Here is a 21,902-nt window from a genome sequence, read left to right as displayed (position 1 = left end):
TTTTGATTGTTTGTTTATCTGGATACTGCACATGTCCTTAGTCATAAGAGCCTCTGACTCTTAGTTGCTGACCAGCAACTTATCACAAGTTAGCATAGGCCAAATGTCAAACCACAAATTTCTACAGCCTTAGAAAGGTAGTTGCCAGAAAAAATTGCTGTCTTGCAATTCCAGATCTGCTCCCAGCTCAAGAAAAGCAAAATAGCAATATTAAAATAAAAACTAGAAATATGTGTGGTTTGCACCTTTTCATGGCCTCTATGATATACATTTATTAATAAACGTTTCTCATTTCTTAAAGATGTAATTAGTTGCGACCTGAGGCTGAAATTTTGCAGGATTATGTTGTCGATTCCCCTGTATTTAGCAGAATTATGTAGTTGATTCTCCTCTATCTTGTGGTATAAATAGCTCACCTACCTCACTTTTGGTACCTTTTCTCTCAATGGGTCATATATAACCCTCCTACAATTAGCTCTCCTTTCCAATCTCAGCCTCACTTTTAAGCTTTTGCTATTTGCTACCACCTCCACCCCTCCACCCACAGCAGTGAACAAGAGAGTGCTCTACCAGCTATAGGATCTTCTTCCTGCCGCATCTCGCCTCCTGTGAAGTAACTTCCTGTTTCCGCGAAGGCAGGATACGGCAGGAAGAAAGACCTGTGGATGGTACAGCAGTCTCTTTTGATTATTGGTGACAGGCCCTCCTTGGAGGCCGGGCCTGGAGAATCTTGTCCCCCTGCCCCCCCCCCCCCCCCCCCCCCCGGTGGCTCTGGTTAATCTAACTGATGTTTTATTTGTAACTCAATGGAATTGTGGACCATTGTTTTTATCTTTGTAATTCGCCTAGAGCTTTTTTTTTTTTACGGGGGGTGGTGATAAAGTGGAATAGAAATGCCTAGACTACATTATGTGTTTTCTGTATGTTTTGTCTGTCTGTTAATTAGACTATAAGCTCTATGAACCAGGGACTGCCTCTTCTGTGTGTCTGCACTGTACAGCACTGTAAACATAGTGCTTGCCAAGGGTGCAATCAACTCTTATGAGGTCTTTCAGTATTCTGTGGTTTCTCATTGCTTTGTCAGCTTTCATTTGTATAAGTAATGCAAATTCTTCTTTTTATGGAAACATATTTGTCATCATGTCATAATTTTTTCAGGCCTGTTTCCTGCTTCAGGAACATTACCTTCCCTTTCTGTAAATACTGAGCCAAAGAGCTAAACTATGCAGACTAAGACCATAAGAACATGCCATACTGGGTCAGACCAATGGTTGATCTAGCCCAGTATCCTGTGTCCAAAAGTGGCCAAGCCAGGTCACAAGTACCTGGCAGAAACCCAAATCATGGTAACATTCCAGAACCCCAAAGAGTAACAAGATTCCGGAATCATAACGAATAGCAAGATTCCATGAAGAATCTCAGAGTAGCAAGATTCTGGAACCCTAAAGAGTAGCAACATTCCATGCTACAAATCTCAGGGTGAGCAGTGGCTTCCCTATGTCTGTCTCAATAGCAGACTATGCACTTTTCCTCCAGGAACATGTCCAAACCTTTTTTTTAAACCCATATACACTAACCTCTGTTACCACATTCTCTGTTAATGAGTTTCAGAGCTTAACTGTTCGTTGAGTGAAAAATATTTCCTCCTATTTGTTTTAAAAGTATTGAGTGCCCCCTGGTCTTTATACTTTCTGAAAGTGAAAAATCGATTCACTTCTACCTGTTCTATACCACTCAGGATTTTATAGACCTCAATCATATCTCCCCTCAGCTGTCCCTTTTCCAAGCTGAAGAGCCCTAACCTCTTCAGCCTTTCCTCATACGAGAGGAGCTCCATCCCCTTTATCATTTTGGTCACTCTTCTTTGAACCTTTTCTAATTCCACTATATATATATATATTTTTTGAGATACAGCAACCAGAATTGAACACAATATTCAAGGTGAGGTCATATCCTATCTTTTAAATACAAAAATCACCTGGAACATTACATTATAATACATTGTTTATGTCCTGCGTATACCCAAAACAGAGTTCAGCACAGTTAACAAACAGAAAGCTAGGCATTCCTAGGGAAATACAAATTATCAGTAGCATAAGTTCCACCATTTTGCTGCTTGGTATGGAAAAGATTCTGATGGAAAAGACCAATAAACTACTTTTTAGGACTTGGTTAATGAAGTTCCAGGTAACATCTAGATGTCCTGACTCTTATGATTTGGTAACAGCACCAAATTAATCATATACTCTGGAGCTTGACCGTACACAATATGAAAACTCAACATACTTAACTTAAAAATTGCACTGGGCCTCCACTGGAAGCCAATGCAATTTAACAAAGAACGATGTAGCAGTGGTGTTCCTAGGGGGGCTGACACTTGGGACGGATCGCCGATGCACCCCGCCCCCTGGGTGCAGTGTGCCCCCCCCCCTGGCGAAAGAACCCCTCCCCGGGTGCATGCCACTGGGGGGGGGGGGTGCCGTGTGCCTGTCCGCTTCGTTCATTTCCATGCTCCCTCTGCCCCAGAACAGGAAGTAACCTGTTCCGGGGCAGAGGGAGCACAGAACGAACATAGCGGACAGGCACGCGACACCCCCCAGCGGCGTGCACCCGGGGCAGACCGCCCCTACCGCCCCCCCCCCCCCCTTGGTACGCCACTGCGGATGTAGCCCTGTCAAATCTGGAAACTGAAAACAACACATTTTGGAATGTTTGTAACATTTTACAAGCGAGATTACTACAACCCACATTTAATACATTGCAATAGTGAATCTGAAATAATATTAAAGATTGAACTATCAGTCTCAATTTATTTCAAATTGAGAAGTTAAACTCACCAGTCATACTGCAATACGTTAATATGAATATCAGGTCAGCAAAAGCCCCAGGACTGGATGGCTTTAATGCTGAATTCTATTAACATAGTAAATGACGGCAGATAAAGACCTGAACACTCCATCCAGTCCGCCCAACAAGATAAACTCATTTTACATGGTAGGTGATACTTTATACCCAAGTTTGATTTGTCCTAGCCATTCTCAGGGCACAGACCGTAGAAGTCTGCCCAGAACTCTTCTTGTACTAAGTTCTGGAGCTAACGTCGAAGCCCTTTAAAATGTACACTCCAGCCCATCCATATCTATTCAGCCACGATCAGGTTGCAGACCGTAGAAGTCCGCCCAGCATTGGTTTTACTCTCCAATTACCAGCGCTGCCACCCAATCTCCGCTAAGATTCCGTAGATCCATTCCTTCTAAACAGGATTCCTTTGTGTTTATCCCACACGTTTGAATTCCATTACAGTTTTCATCTCCACTACCTCCCATGGGAGGGCATTCCACGTATCTACCACCCTTTCCGTGAAAAAATACTTCCCGACATTACTCCTGAGTCTGCCCCCTTTCAACCTCAATTCATGTCCTCTAGTTCTACCACTTTCCCGTTTCCAGAAAAGGTTCGTTTGCGGATTAATACCTTTCAAATATTTGAACGTCTGTATCATGTCACCCCTGTTTCTCCTTGACAGTATAGAAATTGTCGAGTCGGCATCTGTGCAGACTTTTGCTGTTGATTAGGAATTTTAACATTCGTTGGTTGAGCGCATTACAGAACAATTTGCTGACGTAACTGTTGACACAGATTCCACTGTAATTATTTGGGGTAACTTACTTTATTTCTTATTAGTCATAAGCATTCCCGGACTGAGTTCAGCGCAACTTACATTAAGACATCAAGTATATTGTTACGTTTTAGACTCGACACATTTTAAGAAGAAAAACATTGTTACATTTTAGGGTCATAACGGTTGTAGTTGGGGGGGGTATTGGGGTACCGTACACATGTATTTTCTGAATACATGAGTCTTCGACTGTTTATGATATTGATCTTCCTGTCACTGGCATATCGTTCCACCGTTTTGCTGATAGATAGGATACGGTTGTTGAGTTTACTGTCTTAAATCTGACACCTTTTGTTGATAGAAATACTAGGTCCAGAAGATTCCCTTTCATTCTTCTCAATCTCTTTTCAGGTAGTATTATTTATTTTATTTGTTATCCCACATTTTCCCACCTATTTGTAGGCTCAATGTGGCTTACATGGTCCCGGAGCGGCATTTGCAGACTCCGGTGTAAACAAAGACAAAGTTTTACCCAATGGTTTAGATATTCTGGCATTTTGCACGATGCAGAGTTTAAAAATCCCTCTCGCTTCAAACGGCAGCCAGTTTAATGTGATGTAGTGGAATCCCCCTGCTTATAATCTTGTATAATTAGCCCCTGGGGACACGTCTTAGGAAAATGGCCAGACAGAATTATCAGGTTAATTCAGGGCTTCTTAACCCGGTCCCTGGGACACAACCTAGCCGGTCAGGTTTTCAGGATACCCACAATGAATATGCATACCATGTAGATAGGGCAAGCAGGTCTATCTCATGCATATCAGTGGCGTAGCCACAGGTGGGCCTGGGTGGGCCGGGGCCCATCGACTTAGGGCTCAGGCCCACCCATTTAGTGCTAGCTAGTAGGGTTCCCAAGCTCCGCCAGCTGAAGACCTCCCCCTGATGGTGCTGAAAACACTGCTCTCCACTTCAGCAGTCTAAGCTTCCTAAGCTGCTGATACTGGCCTCATCACATTGTGGGGGGGGGGGGGGGGAGAACACTTGGTGCCCACCCACTTCTTGACTAGGCCCACCCAAAATCTGCTGTCTGGCTACGCCTCTGCATTGTGGGTAATCTGAAAACCTGACCGGCTACGTGTGTCCCGAGGACTGAGTTAAGAAGCCCTGAATTAATAGCCTGTATCTGAGTTTTCACATCGGGGACAAGTGTTTTTCTGGATTTTGGCATCTAGAGATATTCCGGGCTTTCTTCACCCTCTACAAATGGGGTTTCCCCATTATTTATGGTAAAAATGCTTCGACTGTACGTCACTCTTTTCTCCCAGCTTTAGCAGTGAGGCTTTGAAGGTCAGTATCCTTCATACCTCAGCCCTGGTTCTCTGGAGTACGAAAGCACAGAGAATGGGGAAGTACCTGGAAACAGTCCTGGAGCATGAGGAATTCCAGACATAACAGGGAAATTTCTGAGGTAAATTTCCAGTGTCCATTAATCTCTGGCTGCATGCAGTCGCACAGATGGTGGTGGTGGTGGTGGATGAAAGTGCCTCTTCATTTTGTAACAGGGCGTGGGGGTCACATTCTTTTTGGGGTTGGGAGAAAGACAGAGTGAGTGGAGAACTGAACACACCTGTCATACTAGGAAAACCAGATAGCTCCATTTTACCTGGACAAATAATATCTTCCTATCAGAAAACAAATACGTTACAGGTGGAGGAAGGGGTCCTCAGACATGGAGCAAGGGTGTAGGCACAACCCTACAGTTTCCAGCTCCTCTTTGTCAGTCACTGGATCCTTATCATTTTTTACTGGGTCAGATCATCTAGTCCAGTATACAGCTTCCAGTAGTGGCCAGTCCAGGTTATAAATTCAAGGCAGAATCCCAAAGATTCCACGATACTGACCCCAGGGATAAGCAGTGACTTTCACCAGGACTACCTTAATAATGGTTTACGGACTTTTCCTCCAGGAATTTGTCCAATCTTTTATAAGCTCAGCTACATTGAGAATTCAACGACCCCCTGTTGTTCGGATGTTTTGGGCCTGTTGGACCCCATTTTGGCTTACGCTGACATCCCAGGCCAAGGGGCAAATAATGAACATGTAACTGGTGCTTTAGAGCATTCAGAGTATGGGATCTGCGAAATAAGAGTCTGTGATAGCAAATGGACAGGGGGGAAGGGGGGGAGGAGGGAGGGAAGGGGATGAAAATGTTAAAGTCACTGGAGAGATAAGTGGATCTATAGATGTCACCATTGTGTTTGCGAGTGAAGATATGTTAACTAGATTATAAGACAGAGTGGAAGTTCAGCACTGTTTAGATATGTTTATTGTGGTCTCCCTAATAAAAATTATTGAAACATAAGCTCAGCTACATTAACTGCTTTTACCACTTGCTCCGACAATGAGTTCCAGAGCTTAACTTACTCTGAGTGAAAAAATATTTTCCTGCTATTTGTTTTAAATGTGCTAATTGAGTGTTCCCTAGTCTTTGTACTTTTCGAAAGAGTAAACAGTCGATTCACATTTACCTGTTTCACTCCCATGAGGATTTTACAGACCATAAATTCCTCTCACAAATTTATATTTATTTTATTTATTTTCTACATTTATATCCTGCTTTAACCAAAGTGGATTACAATCAAACACATAATTTAAACCAACACATACAAAACCACATCAGTCCACATTTCAAACCTTCATCTATACATCCAGCAAGTCCAGTCCGAAATGATCTCTCTAGAAAAGCCTTCACAAATCCAGTGAGTTTTCAAATATTTTGGACATTCCCACAAAGTCTCAAGTGCCCTGGAAAATGCACGCGTACAAGTCTCAACAAGGCGATATGTTGAAATTATCGTTTCAGATCGTAAAGATCACCTTGGCTGATACATAATCAGAATATTAAGAAAATACACAGATTACATTAGCATAAATTCGCTGATGAATCAGAAACAAAACCTCAAAAAACTCTGTACATGGCTGGTAACCAATGACCTTGTGTTGTCCTTAAAGTGCTTCTAACTTATCTTAAAATGGAGAACTAGGACTTTCTAGGTAAGTATCTTGTCGTGTGCACCGTCCAGTTCCACCGCTGAACGAGCAAATTGCTTGTAATTCAACAAAGGCACTTATGTATTCGATATGGCACTGGGTTTTGAATCCTGCATCATGGATCAGCACTCGTCTGCAATCGCACACACCCTGGAATAATATCGATGTGTACATTTTGGAGACGAACGCTGATCCCTGACATAGCATTTGAAATCTGGCACTGTGATTTGCTTGTTCGGTGATGGAGCTGGATGGCACACGACAAGTTTTGTGTTATTATATTAATATGTCTTCATGTATAATTATATATTATGTATAAATTGAGGCCAGTTTTGGGGAGAAAAATAAGGAAAACTGCTGTGACCAGTGTATAAGTTGAGGCTCCCCTTTACCCTTTCTCCTTCACCTGGTCCAGCACCCTTCTCTCCCTCCCCTCAATTTGGCATATCACACTCTCTCTCAAACCCCCTGGATTTCTAACGTACAGCCCTGCCCACCTTTTCAGGGCCCTCGAGAGACTGAACTGGGCCCGGGGCAGGGCTGCCACCCCCCCCCCCCCTTCTGCCGCTCCCCCACCACAATCGTCTGCTGCTGCAATTCAAATACCTTGGCTGGTGGGGATCCCGAGGTCCCGCCAGCAGAAAAGGTTTTCCTCCAGCGCTGACTCTTCACTCTGCTGATTGCCTGCCCTTGTGGCTGCTTTTTCTCTCGGGGCATGCTCGGTTTCAAAAGCGAGCATGTGCGCCTGAGAGGAAAAGCAACCGCTTAGCAAGCGATGGGCAGAGTGAAGAGCAGCGCTGGAGGAAGACCTGCAGTGTCTGCTCCTCTGGGTCCTCCGCAGCTTCCAAGAGGGGCCCAGTGCCAGAGTTTTCTCTCTGTTTCTCCTGTCGGGACATGATCCCCCTTGTCCCGTCAGGAGCATGAGAGAGACCCCAGCACCGGGCCCCCCTTGGAGGCCTGGGTCCGGGGAATTTTGCCCCCCCCCCCCCCCCACCCCTTGGCAGCCCTGCACCTTCTCACTTATTTTCTAATGGGGAAGGGGCAGGGGAGAAATATCACTGTGAAAACTGTCTGCCTTGACTAGCTTCATTGAGCAGATAATGAGAACAAACGATGGAGGCACTCTGAGTCCAGGCAGATATTTTTGGAGATGGCTGTGAGATCACAACGGTTTGATGTTGTGTGACTGTATGGGCACTCCAGGTTTCATCGACAGGGTACTGCAGAGTCTTGGATTTTTGGACATGCACATTACAGATTCTCAGCTGGATCCAGACTTGCCCAATAGGATTGATCTAGTCCTGGGTTTACCCCATTGAATGCAGGGACTTGTAGTTCTGCTATCCCAATTGAATTACCTCCGTAAAAGAAGACTACATGTCCCTGCATGCAATGGGGTAAACCTAAGATTGGATCAACCCTGTCAGGTGAATCTGGATAGGGTTGCCAACTGGATCCAGATTCACCTGACAGGGTTGATCCAATCTTAGGTTTACCCCATTCGCAAACCCACTGAATCCAGTTGGCAACCCTATCGGAACTGCCAAGTTACCCATTCCTGGAAGGAGACTTTTTGGCTGATTCTGGATTTCTGCCAACCTCATCCTGGTTCTTGTGACCTGGCTTGGCCACTGTTTGGAAACAGGATACTGGGCTAGATGGACCATTGGTCTGAACCAGTATGGCTACTCTTATGTTCATCATGGGTCCTGCAGCACTACAAATACTACACTGCTTTGGGATGTAAGCTTAAAACCAGGACCGGCCAAAAAGTCTCCATCCTGGAATGGGTAACTTGGTAGCTCTGAGAGCTACCCAGGTCCAGGTGGGAGACTTTTTGGCCAGTCCTGGTTGTGAGCTCGCATCCCAATGCAGTGTGGGATTTCTAGTTCCTGATTTTACCCATTGAAATCTTGGCTGGTGCTGGATTTCTGCCAACCTCATCCTGGTGCATTATGGGACCTGCAGCATTGATTTCAATGAATAGAATTATGGACTACAAATCCCACACTGCTTTGGGATGTAAGTTTAAAACTAGGACCAGCCAAAAATTCTCCATCCTGGAATGGGTAACTTGACAGCTCTGGTGGGTGCGTGTTCACCCTGGTGTACGTCTCAATGTATGTGAGTGTTCTTGTGTCTGTGCCCTGCTGTGTTCCTCTGTGCGTGTTCATGCTTATGACCCTGTCTGCGTGTATGCGTGTCCACATGTTAATCTCCAGGGCTGTCTGCACACACAGTCACTACTGCTATAGGAAGCTGATCACCCCTTTTAGCTTCTCCTTCAGCCAGGTCTGGATCTCCGGTTTGAAGAGGTTGAGGTGAAAGTCTCGAGGGTTCTGTCCAGGCCTGGGAGTCTCTCGTATCAGTTCCGGGGGCTGAGTAGAAAAATCGTACGCTTTATTCCTGCAGGGGTTATAAACGCCCCAGCTGACGATTCCCATCTGGAAGCGAGCAGAGGAACAAGAGTATAACTTCAACAATTCACCCTACAAACCTCAGCATCAGCACCCAGAGGAAGTCAACACTAGAAATAATCCCCACATTTTTCTGGCGTTCCTTTCAGTATTTTCAGCCCCTCCGCTCTCTGCCTTTTGTTGCTGTAGTATTTTCAAACCCTGCACTTTGCTACAGTCAAAGGCAGAACCAGAGAAAATGACAGCAGATAAAGACCATATGGATATCCAATCTGCCCATTAATACCGCTCTACCTTAGAGATCATATGTGCATATCTCATGTTTTCTAGAAATCACATACAGTTTTCATGTTCACCATCTCCAACATTTTCAGCCTCTGCACTGTTCCTCCATTTTGCTGGAGTTCCCTTCGGTATTTTCATCCCCTTGGTATTTTTTGTGTTTTGCTACAATGAACCACCGTTCTTTTCTGCCCCTTCACTTTCTCTCTATTTTGCTGGGGTCTTTCTGTGGTATTTTCATCCCCTGCCCTCTTCACATTTTACTAGAGTCTCCTCTGGTATTATCAGACCATATGCCAGTGGGTCCCAAACTGTGCACTACGGAACGTTTTAAGGCCCTTTCCAAAATTGTGGCATCTGTGGAATGGCTGGCGGGGATGCTCAAACCCTGTCAGCTGACGAGGTCTACTGCCCGTGCTTTGAGCCCATCCCTTGTGTTGCTAGACCAGCGAGTAAATTGGCAGCATGCTTCAGCCGGCACTCCTGTGCATGCCCACTTTATGCACATGAACTGAGCATGTGCGGGCATGCTGGCATTGGTGGATGAACTACACCACAATTTCCTTGCTGCCCAGGCACCATGCGGGGGTGGGGCTCAGACAGCAGACCTCTTCAGCTGGCAAGGCTTGGGCATCCCCACCAGCAATGGTAGGACAACACTGTCACGGGGGGTGTGAGGAGGGGAGAAGACCCAAAAGGAAATGTAAGGTCTAGGAGCACCGTGAAAAAATTATTTAGACACTAAGGGTGCTGTGAACTGAGAAAGTCTGGGAATCTCTGCTATCTGCACTGCATTTGCTGAAGTCTCCATGAGTCTCAGTCCCTGTGTTCTTCTTGTGATAAAAGATGATGCTTTTTCTCTGGGGTACTCGCCACAGACATGCCCGGGTACAATTCATATACATTATGAAGAACAATGATAGACTTATCTTCACTCATCGATACTCACCTGGATGTACCGCTTACTTTTGTCAACATAAAGTGCTCCTCCAGATTCACCTGGAAAGAGAAAGAGAAGCAGGTCAAAGTTCATGGTGCTAATGCGACATAATCAGGCCACAGTATAAGTACAGGCCCCCTGAAGCATATGGAAGGACCATGTCGCGATATCTGGGAGAGGGATCAAGTGCACCTACTTCTTCCTTGAGCTTATCAGCATAGTAGAAGTTGCTTAGGTGGAATTCTACCACTGTCTTTAGGCTTATCATGGCCTATGAGCAAGAAACACCTGCACAGTGACATCATCAGCCATTGTCACACCTGAAATACCTGCATTATGATGTCATTAGGCAATGTCATAATCTATGAGCCAGAGGTCCCTGCACTGTGAAGTCATCAGCCATTGCCACACCCTCAGAATCTGAAATACCTGTATTGTGAAGTCATTAGGCATTGTCATAATTCATGAGCTAGAGGTACTGGCACTATGATGTTGTTGGCCATTGCCACACCCTCAGAATCTAACATCTGCATTGTGATGTCATCAGGCATTGCCATAATCCATGAGCCAGGTGTGCCTGCACTATGAAGTCATCAGCCATTGCCACACCCTCAGAATCTAAAACTTGTATTGTGATGTCATCAGGCATAGGTTTCTAGGATTTGTAGAATTTTGACCCAGAAATGTGGCTAGAAAAATTCCTCAGTCTTCACCAATGCTGTTGTACTTCAGTAATAATGACATACTAAGCAAGATGTACTAGTAATTTCAGAAATCCTGTCCATCCAAGGGAAATAGGGGGTATCTAATTGGCAGATACATTAAAGTAAGGGGGAGTTAAATTCTGGAGGGAAGTTTGAGAAATATAACAGGGGAGAACAGATTTCAAATTTGTCTGTTGGCTGTAGCCTCCCGGGCCCTGACTTTTGTGCAAGGGAGAGCCCTCCAGTCTGATGTCAGGAATTTTAAGACATAGGATTTATCTATAGCATTGTTCACTAAGCCAGTGACCACATTCAGCGAAAGGCGTAGCCAGACGGCCAATTCTTTGTGGGCCTTAGCCCAACGTAGGTTAGCATGCAATTCTCTCTCCCCTATCCCCCGGTCTCCACCCTCTGCTCCTCAAAATCTAAATACCTGAGCTGGCAGGGATGCCAAACCCCAAAAGCTGAAGACCTCCCCTGCCTGAGTTGCGCCTGCAGCAGTGCTTAAACAAAAAAATGCACTTCACCGCTAATGCTAGCTCTCCTGAACTGATGGCCAAATTACGCAGTCAAAATACCCGGAATATCTTTGGCCGGTTTATACCAAAGGCGTAGCCGGACCTCGCGGTGGGAGGGGGCCAGAGCCTGAGGTGGGGGGGCACATTTTAATCTGCCACCCCGCCGCCACCTCCCCCACCGCCACCTCGCTGCTCTGCCGCTCCCCTCCCACTGCTGCAGCAAATACCTTGGCTAGTCGGGGTCCCCAACCCCCATCAGCTGGTCTTGTCCAGTGCCGGTCTCTGGCGCCACCGCCGCATTGCCTGCTGTGCTCTTTCTTCCCCTCATGTCCTGCACGCTCCTTTTAGTGAAACTGAGAATGCTCAGTTTCACTAAAAGGAGCATGCCAGATGTGAAAGGAAGACAGAGCAGGGCATGAAATGCGGCGCCGGAGACCGGCACTGGACAAGGCTTCAACTGGCAGGGGTTGGGGACCCCTGCCAGCGAAAACAGGGGCCCAGAGGAAATTTGGGGGGGGGCCCAGGCCCCCGTGGCCCCACGTAGCTATGCCACTGGTTACCTACCTGGCCAGCGCTGAATATCACCCAGACAGGTGTTTAGTGGCCAGGTTTCTCATACCAAAGGCTTTGTGCATATTTGAACCTTCACTCTGGGGTAGGAGGGAGGTAGGTGGCTTCCCCAGGTGGTACCTTTGCAAGCCGCTACATCACGCCCTTGCATAACAGTACACAGGAACTGTGAAGTGTATCCAGGGATGTCAGTCACATTCTCGAAGTCGGGCCAGCGTGAGATCTCATTGTTACAGGTATCTTTCTGTGAAAAGATAACAGACAGGGTGACAGGGAGAGACAAAGGGAGTGAGAGAGATCCAGGGAAACTGAAAGAGGTGGAGGAAGAGAGAGAGACAGTGTAATAGAGAAGGGCACTTGTCATTTTCGAACTGGCAAATGCAGAATGGAAACTGTACATCGATTGGTACAAATAGATTTGGGCAGAGCTCATATGCTGCTATCCCACAGATCTTACAGTCCTTGGGCTTGTCTCACCCGATGGACACCATAAGGGTGGCAGGATGCATGGTACCTGCATACCTGGTCCTGGGCCTTGATGTTAGCATTCAATTTTCTACCAGAAGCAGTATGGAAATGTGCCGGGACATCATGGACGGAGATCAGGTACTTTTCTAAGAAGACAAGGAGAAGGGCCATGTTAGGGGAACTACTTCTTTCTCCCATTCCCCTAGCCCCTGCCCCCAACCATAGAGGGAAAGCCATGGAGACTGAAGCTGCTCTTCAAGTATATAAGTATATACCTGTTTCTATACTGGGATAGACCGAAGGTCCATCAAGCCCAGTATGCTGTTTCCAACAGTGGCAATCCAGGTCACAAGTACCTGGCAAGATCCCAAAACAGTACAATACATTTTATAATGCTTATTCTAGAAATACGCAGTGGATTTTCCCCAAGTCCATCTTAATAATAGCTTATGGACTTTTAGGAAGCCATCCAAACCTTTTTTAAACCCCGCTAAGCTAACTGCTTTTACTACATTCTCTGGCAACGAATTCCAGAATTAAAGTACTCGCTGAGTGAAGAAATATTTTCTCCAATTCATTTTAAATTTACTACTTTGTAGCTTCATTGCATGCCCCCATCTATCACCTACCTTGCTCATTGCAGGTCATCTGAGCTGGCTTCTTTAATGCCCGGTTTGTGGCTTCTGTGCAAGGGAGACAGATGGGCCTGAAACATCAAAATAAAGAGACTTTCAGAAAGCTGGGACCCCAGACTGCAGAAGAACATAAGTTTGTGTTAACTGTGATATCACATGTAAGACACGTGAAGTGATTCTTCCATTGCTGCTGCCCACTAGGAAAATCCACTACTTATTTCTAGGATAAGCAGCATAAAATCTATTGTATTGAGATCTTGCCAGGTACTTGTGACCTGGATTGGCTACTGTTGGAAACAGGATGCTGGGCTTGATGGACCTTCGGGCTGTCCCAGTATGGCAGCGCTTATTATTTATTTATTGGTGCTTATATCCCATATAATCCAAATATTAATTATTGTTCTATGTGGCTTAATAATTAAGACTAGAAATGCATACAATATATTTTTACAAGTATGAAGAAAACATTAATGATGAGATTTTGAAATGAGCAAACAAGTAAATATATCATAACTTTTGCTGTTTAGTTCATTGTCTAACAATGCAGAATTATATCACTTAATTCACGGAATAATCTTTATTAACTCATTGGTCTATATATTTAGCTCCACCCATGCGTACACCCCCTAGAGGTTACAAGCTATAGCACTTATAGAACAGTGCAATTATGCATATAAATATAATAACATAGTAGATGACGGCAGATAAAGACCTGTATGGTCCATCCAGTCTAACCAACAAGATAAACATTGTATGAGCTACTTTATATGGATACCTGACCTTGATTTGTCCTTGCCATTTTCAGGGCACAGACTGTAGAAGTCTACCCAGCACTAACTTTGCTTCCCAATTACCGGTGTTGCCACCTAATCTCCGCTAAGCTTTTGTGGATCCATTCCTTCTAAACAGGATTCCTTTGTGTTTATCCCATGCATGTTTGAATACAGTTATCATTTTCATCTCCACCACCTCCCATGGGAGGGCATTCCATGCATCCACCACCCGTTTCCATGAAAAAATACTTCCTGACATTACTCCTGAGTTTGCCCCCCCCCCCCCCCCTTCAACCTCAGTTCATGTCCTCTAGTTCTACCACCTTCCTGTCGCTGGCAAATGTTCGTTTGCAGATTAATACCTTTCCGATATTTGAACATCAGTATCGTGCCACCTCTATTTCTTCTTTCCTCCAAGGTATACATGTTCAGGTCGGCAAGTCTCTCCTCATACGGTTTGCAACGCAAATCCCATACCATTTTTGTAGCTTTTCTTTGCACCGCTTCAAGTCTTTTTACTTCCTTAGCAAAATATGGCCTCCAAAACTGAACACAATGCTCCAGGTGGGGCCTCTCCAATGACTTGTACAGGGGCATCAACACCTCCTTTCTTCTGCTGGTTACACTTCGCTCTATACAGCCTAGCATCCTTCTGGCTACAGCCACTGCCTTGTTACACTGTTTCATTGCCTTCAGATCCTCAGATACTATCACCCCAAGATCCCTCTCCCTGTGTGTATCAGACTCTCACCTCCTAACTCATGAATTTCTCCCGTGAATTTCTACTCTACTCTATTCTTTTTTTTTTTTTTTTTACATTTTACTTATCAATATTTCACTTTTACAACCAAGCAAAACACTTGTACAGAAAATCATACTTTCCAATATTAATATCAAAGAAAAAGCAGGAATATTATACATTGAAAATAAAACTCAAGTCCACATTATATGATCCCAGATTACAAACAATGGAGAATCTAATTTAGCGGAAAAAGAAAAAAAAATAGAAAGGTAATACACCTAACATGTTAACAGGATTCCCAAATCCCAAAATAAAGAGTGCCAATCACTAGGTATAGATTACACCCCAGTGATCCGTTTTGTTGGCAAGAAAGCTGTAAGGTGAGAAGGGTCAAAAAAGACTCATTTAACCAATTGAATAATGTTTTCTTATCCAGTCCTTATTACAGGATTTCTATCTCTCTCTCCTCTGTCAACCCTGCCCCCTACACCTGGAACTTCCTTTGATCTGCATCCTAAAAGTCTCTCAAAGGTTAATACACACATTCATGTGAACAGCAAATGGACAACAAATGGCAGGAGCTCATTGCCTTTCACTTGCTTGGTCAGAGGAAGGTGGGGGGAAGAGGTGGGGGTACTTGCTTCACCTGGCCTGCTTAATACCATTGTAATTTACAGAAAAAAGAGAAATTTCCACTTCTCATCGTCTGTAAATTCTTAGATATTAGATACTTAGCAGCACTGAAACTGCTTGGTTCAGGCCTTCATAAGTACAATGTACACCTCCACCAACAATATCTAACTACACATTTACAGGGATATTGTAGGAAAAACGTAGTCCCTTTCTGAAGAACCCCTGGTTTATAATAAGCTGAAAGGTTTGAACTTAGGACCGAAAGTGGTGAACTGGATAAGAAACTGGTTGACCGACAGGTGGCAGAGAGTGGTGGTAAATGGAATCCGCTCGGAGGAAAGGAAGGTGAGCAGTGGGGTTCCTCAGGGGTCGGTGCTGGGGCCGAATCTGTTTAATATATTTGTGGGAGATATTGCTGAAGGGTTGGAAGGAAAGGTGTGGCCATTTTGCGGATGACATGAAAATAGCCAATAGAGTGGATACCCTGGCGGGAGTAGAAACGATGAGAAGGGATCTCCGTACCTTAGAAGAATGGTCGAGGGTCTGGCAGTTAAAATTTAATATTATTAGTCTCTGGGGAATTAAACCAAAGTCCCAGTTTCTCTGTTAGTGAAACTCAAAATACATAGAAACCTCATTATCTTCTCAAAACTATTTACATAAATATCTTTAAATATATAGTGATAGTGCTCAGTTTCGGGTGCATGTCATTGAGCTAATGAATAACTCATTAAGTCGCACCTATGCCCACCGTCATTGCACTCTGTGTTCCTCCCTCCCTACCAGTTATTTCTTGCGAACCTCTCCACTCTATTACAGCGTGGAGGACTTTTATATGCCAGTAAGAATATATATAGATGAAAGGGATTGATGCATTCAGTAACTAGATGGATAGGAGTGAAATGAGAACGGTGGTTCATAAAATTATCTACAGCGAAGCCCCGGGATACATGACAGACCTCATAGACCTACCAACTAGAAACAACACGATCAACATGAACATACCTAAATCTCCACTACCCAAGCTGCAAAGGACTCAAATACAAATCAACCTATGCATCCAGCTTTTCCTACATAAGCACACAACTATGGAATGCATTACCAAAAGCCGTGAAAACAACTTATGATCACCTAAACTTCCAGAAATCATTAAAAACTAGCCTGTTCAAAAAGGCTTACCCTACCGACCCAACTTAAATGCCTGTACGCTGCAACACAACGAAACCAAAGCTCGTAATGGACATATAATAACTCTTCCTCTCTACGATTCCTTAATGTGTCTGTTACACATGAATCTTATTCTACCACAGCATTAATGTATTTGTTCATACCACAATATGCGAACGCCTCTACGGTACTATGTAAGCCACATCGAGCCTGCAAATAGGTGGGAAAATGTGGGATACAAATGTAACAAATAAATAAATATATTTCTCTATTACAGTTAATCGTTCCCCTGAGGACGTGCAAAGCGAAACATGTGTGCATATAGGGAACGGGATGGAGAAAACAAAGATAGAGAACACGGTGTGTGGCATCACTTTATTCACGTACGGAATTGGGGAGCATGGAATAAGCAAAAGGAAAAAGAAGAAAAAAGAAAGTGGACAACATGAGCTATAACTCACCAATCAGCACTATTTAAGAACATGTGAGACAGCACGCCCCTACAAGATAAGTGAAAGCCTGAATAATTGCATAATTTGTTAAAACCCTAAATTATAGAGATTTTTGACAGGCGTATAAAAGTCCTCCACGCTGTAATAGAGTGGAGAGGTTCGCAAGAAATAACTGGTAAGGAGGGAAGAACACATAGTGCGATGATGGTGGGCATAGGTGTGACTTAATGAGTTATTCATTAGCTCAATGACATGCACCCGAAACTGAGCACTATCACTATATATTTAAAGATATTTATGTAAATAGTTTTGAGAAGATAATGAGGTTTCTATAGTATTTTGAGTTAAAATTTAATGCCAAGAAGTGTAGAGTGATGCACTTGGGGTGCAGAAACCAAAAAGAGAGATACCGAATAGGAGGGGAGAGATTAGTAAGCTCGACTCAGGAGAGAGACCTTGGGGTGTTGGTGTCTGAAGACCTAAAGGTGAAGAAACAATGCGACAAGGCAACAGCCGTGACCAGAAGGATGCTAGGCTGCATATAGAGGGGCATAACCAGTAGAAGAAAGGAGGTGTTGATGCCCCTCTACAAGTCGTTGGTGAGGCTCCACTTCGAGTATTGTGTTCAGTTTTGGAAGCTGTATCTTGCTAAAGATGTAAAAAGACTGGAAGCGGTGCAAAGAAAAGCTACTAAAATGGTATGGGATTTGCGTTGCAAACCGTACGAGGACAGACTTGCTGACCTGAACATGTATACCTTAGAGGAAAGGAGAAACAGGGGTGACATGATACAGACGTTCAAATATTTGAAAGGTATTAATCCACAAAGAAACCTTTTCTGGAGACAGGAAGGCGGTAGAACTAGAGGACATGAATTGAGATTGAAGCGGGACTGACTCAGGAGTAATGTCAGGAAGTATTTTTTCACAGACAGGTTGGTGGATATGTGGAATGCCCTCCCATGGGAGGTGGTGGAGATGAAAACGGTAATGGAATTCAAACATGCGTGGGATAAACACAAAGGAATGCTATTTAGAAGGAATGGTTCCGCGGAATCTTAGTGGAGATTGGGTGGTGACGCCGGAAATTGGGAAACAAAACGGGAACTAGCCAGACTTCTACAGTCTATGCCCAGATTGTGACTCAATAGATAGGGATGGGCTGGAGTGTAAATTTTAAGGGGTTTCAATGTTAGCTTTAGAACTTAGTACAAGAACAGTACTGGGCAGACGTCTACGGTCTGTGCCCTGAGAATGACAGGGACAAATCAAACTTGGGTATAAAGTATCACATACCATGTAAAGTGAGTTTATCTTGTTGGGCAGACTGGATGGACCGCTCAGGTCTTTACCTGCCATCATTTACTATGTTACTATTCCGTGCACTTATACAAACAAGGCAAGCATAACAGCATGTGCCTAGTTATAGAATGCTCTTTGTAAGTGTTCTGGTGTTGCCTTGAATGTCCACAGGATCTTGTGTACCTGTGGCAGTAGAGGCCAACTGAATTTTGTATTGGGTTTTGACCAAAAATGCCTGTGCATTTTCAGCTGAAATCAAACTCCCTTCTCCCTTCTTATGTTCTTATGACTTTCATGCCTTGAGACCTGAGGTGGTGGCTTTGGATGCAAGATTCTCTTACAGGGGGGATAAATCTGCTTTCTTAGATCCATTGTAATTTGGGACTGTTCTTTGGGATGAGTTCTGAAGCATAAAGGATAGTATATTAATTTCTTCCGGGGGAGGGATTGTGGTTAGGTTCAGTTTTAGATTATTCTTGTTCTGGGCTAGATTTGATTTGATTTCTTTATGGTTATGATGAGACCGTCTTTCTCTTGATGTGGGAGCAAAGACAGAAAAGTGGGAAATAGACCAGGCAATCCAGAGACAAATGAACAATTTGTTGGTGAAGTCTTGAAACCGTACCATGTTTCAGCTGGTAGCCTGCATCAGGAGTCTTTAAATAAAATGCAACACCATCAAATGGTCAATAACCGTAAATTCAAGAAAAAGGAAAAATGTGGTGTTTAAAAAGACCTAAATGTGTGGGTGCATAATCGAGCTGATGTCATCTTAAGGTCCCCCTGAACCCCATCTTTCTCTGGTTCAAAATTACTCCCTGCGGTTCCTCCCAATCCTGTCTTTAGATGACCTCCTGAACACCATCTTTCTCTGGTTCTAGATGATCTCCTGAGGTTCCTCCCAACCCTGTATTTCTATGACTCTAGAAGTCATCTTAAGGTCCCATGGAACCCCATCTTTCTCTGATTCTAAATGACTCCCTGAGGTTCCTCCCAACCCTATCTTTAGACCTCCTGAGGTCCTCCTGAACACCATCTTTCTCTGGTTCTAGATGACCTCCTGAGGATCTATCTCTAATTCTAGATGACCTCTTGAGGTCCTCATGAACATCATATTTATCTGGTTCTAGATGACCTCCTTAGGGCCTTCTGAACACCATCTTTCTTTGGTTCTAGATGACCCCATGAGAATCCTCCCAGCCCTATCTTTTGCTGATGCTACATTCTTGGACTCCTAATTTTCTAGCGACTTTTCTTCTGTGGTAGAACCAGCCTCTGCTGACATCAGCTCCTTACCTGGCCACTTTGGAGAATTTGAATTCATGTTGAATTTCTACCAAGGCAATGTCATATTCATAGAATTCCTTAATGTGCTCGTGCTGCTTCTTACGGTAGTCATAGAGTTTGTGCACGTGGACATTCCGGATACTGTAAGTTTGCTCTGCGGAGACAGAAAGCCCTTGTCAGACTGAAGGAAAACCTGCTCTCCTCAGCCCATGTTCTTTCTCCTTGAAGAAAGGGAAGAACATCAAAATAAAATTTAGATATAAATATCCCAGGAGAAAGATCTTTTAAAATTTTCTATTGTACATGGACTGTCTCTTATAAGCAGATGGTGCTCTGATCATTGGCATCTCTTTTTTTTCTGCTGATCTGGGACCCTGACAGCAGCCAAAGGCATCTCATACCTGTAATTATATTCTGTACCTGGGTCACTCCTGATCCCGATGGAAAACAGACCCCAGTCAATGGTAAAAGGGAAGCAATGAGCAGCCGTTAAGACCCACTTAGTGGCAATTAAAGACCCCAGGCAGGAGTCTGACCCTAGAGGTGCCTGGAAAAAAAACAGAAATATTTCGTGTAGATTTTTATTTAATTCATTTATTTATTGGGATTTATTATCTGCCTTTATGAAGAGATTCACCTCAGGCGGTTTTGACATAATTACTTGGTCCCTTTTTGTTCACGACCAAGCCTTGAAAAGGTGCCCAAACTGACCAGATGACCACCAGAGGGAATCGGGGATCATCTCCCCTTACCCACCCAGTGATCACCAACCCCCTCCCACCCCCCAAAAAAATTAAAAAACATTTTTTGTCAGTCTCTATGCCAGCCTCAAATGTCATACCCAGCTCCATGACAGCACTATGCAGGTCCCTGGAGCAGTTTTTAGTGGGTACTGCAGTGCACTTCAGGCAGGCAGACCCAGGCCCATCTCCCCCCTACCTGTTACACTTGTGTTGGTAAATGGGAGCCCTCCAAAATTCACCCAAAACCCACTGTACCCACACCTAGGTGCCCCCCGTTACCCTTTAAGGGCTATGGTAGTGGTGTACAGTTGTGGGGAGTGGGATTTGGGGGGCTCAGCACCCAAGGTAAGGGAGCTATGCACCTGGGAGCATTTTGTGAAATCCACTGCAGTGCCCCCTAGGGTGCCCGGTTGGTGTCCTGGCATGTGAGGGGGACCAGTGCACTACAAATGCTGGCTCCTCCCATGACCAAATGGCTTGGATTTGGCCGGGTTTGAGCTGGCTGCCATTAGTTTCCATTATCGGCGAAAACCAATGTCGGCCATCTCTAAGGGCGACTCAAATGTTGAGATTTGGCTGGCTCCGACTGTATTATCGAAACGAAAGATGGCCGCCCATCTTGTTTCGATAATACGGTCGGGTACTCCGCTTTATGGGGCCGTCATTAGAGATGGCCGCCCTTATAGATGGCCGTCCCCGTTCGATTATGCCCCTCTATGTTACAAAGAGCCTTGACACGGCCATATTTCGGCCAACTGGCCTGCCTCAGGAGTCTTTGCAGTCTTTAAGAGTGTCTATAGAAAAGCCATGTGTCTGTCGATCTGCTGCCAAATAGAAACGTTGTGTATGAATCTTCATGCTAGGAAAAGAACATTGTTCACAATCAGTAGTGAATAGTTGCCTCCTCCAAAACATTGTTTTCTGAGCATCGAGCTTTGTACACAAGGTTTCTATCTGGTAGAATATCGACAGACACATGGTTTTTCTATAGACAAGCTTAAAAGACTGCAAAAACTCCTGAAGCAGGCCAGTTGGCTGAAACATGGCCGGGTTAAGCCTTTTTGAGCTACACAATTGATCTGAACTTTCCATGTCTTTTGAGCTACACAATAAATTTGGACTTTTTTAAACCATCGTCTAAAGACCATATCCTTGTGTCACTTGCACTGTAGAACTACCATTATTTAAAAAAAAAAAAGGGGGGGGAGGGGAGTACCGGCTTATTGTTAATGACACCACAGTGACAGAGACTTTTGTGAACAATAATTTGAATAATTTTTATTTGATAATTTATAGATGATTTCTTTTAAAAGCATTTCGGATCGGAACGTCAATCGTGGGCAAGGTGTCGGTAGTGGACAAAATTAGAATCCAGACACTGCGTGAACAAGGTTTCGGAGCAAAGGCAATAGTGGCTCCAGATTGGAAGCTCCATATTTGTGGGACCTAAACCCCTTGGACTACCATGTCTAGGAAGCAATGTCAGAGGCCTGTCATAAGCTCCACCCAAACAATCGTTGAACTCTATGAAGTGCTGCAGATGATTTGGGACAGCCTGCCACAGGGACTGATCGACAAGGCTCTTAAGAACTTCCCAAAG

General features: G+C 44.3%; 1 protein-coding gene across 1 annotated transcript in view; it reads right to left on the bottom strand.

Moving 5' to 3' along the window:
- Nucleotides 1-8,679: 8,679 nt before the first annotated feature.
- C2 (complement C2) overlaps nucleotides 8,680-21,902 on the bottom strand; it is a 36,020-nt gene continuing 22,797 nt past the window's right edge. The window contains exons 12-18 of the mRNA XM_030197320.1: nucleotides 19,980-20,106; nucleotides 19,569-19,713; nucleotides 13,199-13,275; nucleotides 12,624-12,715; nucleotides 12,222-12,345; nucleotides 10,319-10,368; nucleotides 8,680-9,114 (exon numbers count right to left, since the gene is read on the bottom strand). Coding sequence (XP_030053180.1) covers nucleotides 8,920-9,114; nucleotides 10,319-10,368; nucleotides 12,222-12,345; nucleotides 12,624-12,715; nucleotides 13,199-13,275; nucleotides 19,569-19,713; nucleotides 19,980-20,106 — 810 coding nt within the window. The 3' untranslated portion in view covers nucleotides 8,680-8,919. The remainder of the gene's footprint in view (nucleotides 9,115-10,318; nucleotides 10,369-12,221; nucleotides 12,346-12,623; nucleotides 12,716-13,198; nucleotides 13,276-19,568; nucleotides 19,714-19,979; nucleotides 20,107-21,902) is intronic.

This window comes from Microcaecilia unicolor, chromosome 3 (assembly GCF_901765095.1).
Source record: "Microcaecilia unicolor chromosome 3, aMicUni1.1, whole genome shotgun sequence".
In the NCBI taxonomy this organism is placed as follows: Eukaryota; Metazoa; Chordata; class Amphibia; order Gymnophiona; family Siphonopidae; genus Microcaecilia; species Microcaecilia unicolor.
Note: the sequence above shows the minus strand (reverse complement) of the source record. Positions and strands in the feature narration are given on the sequence as shown.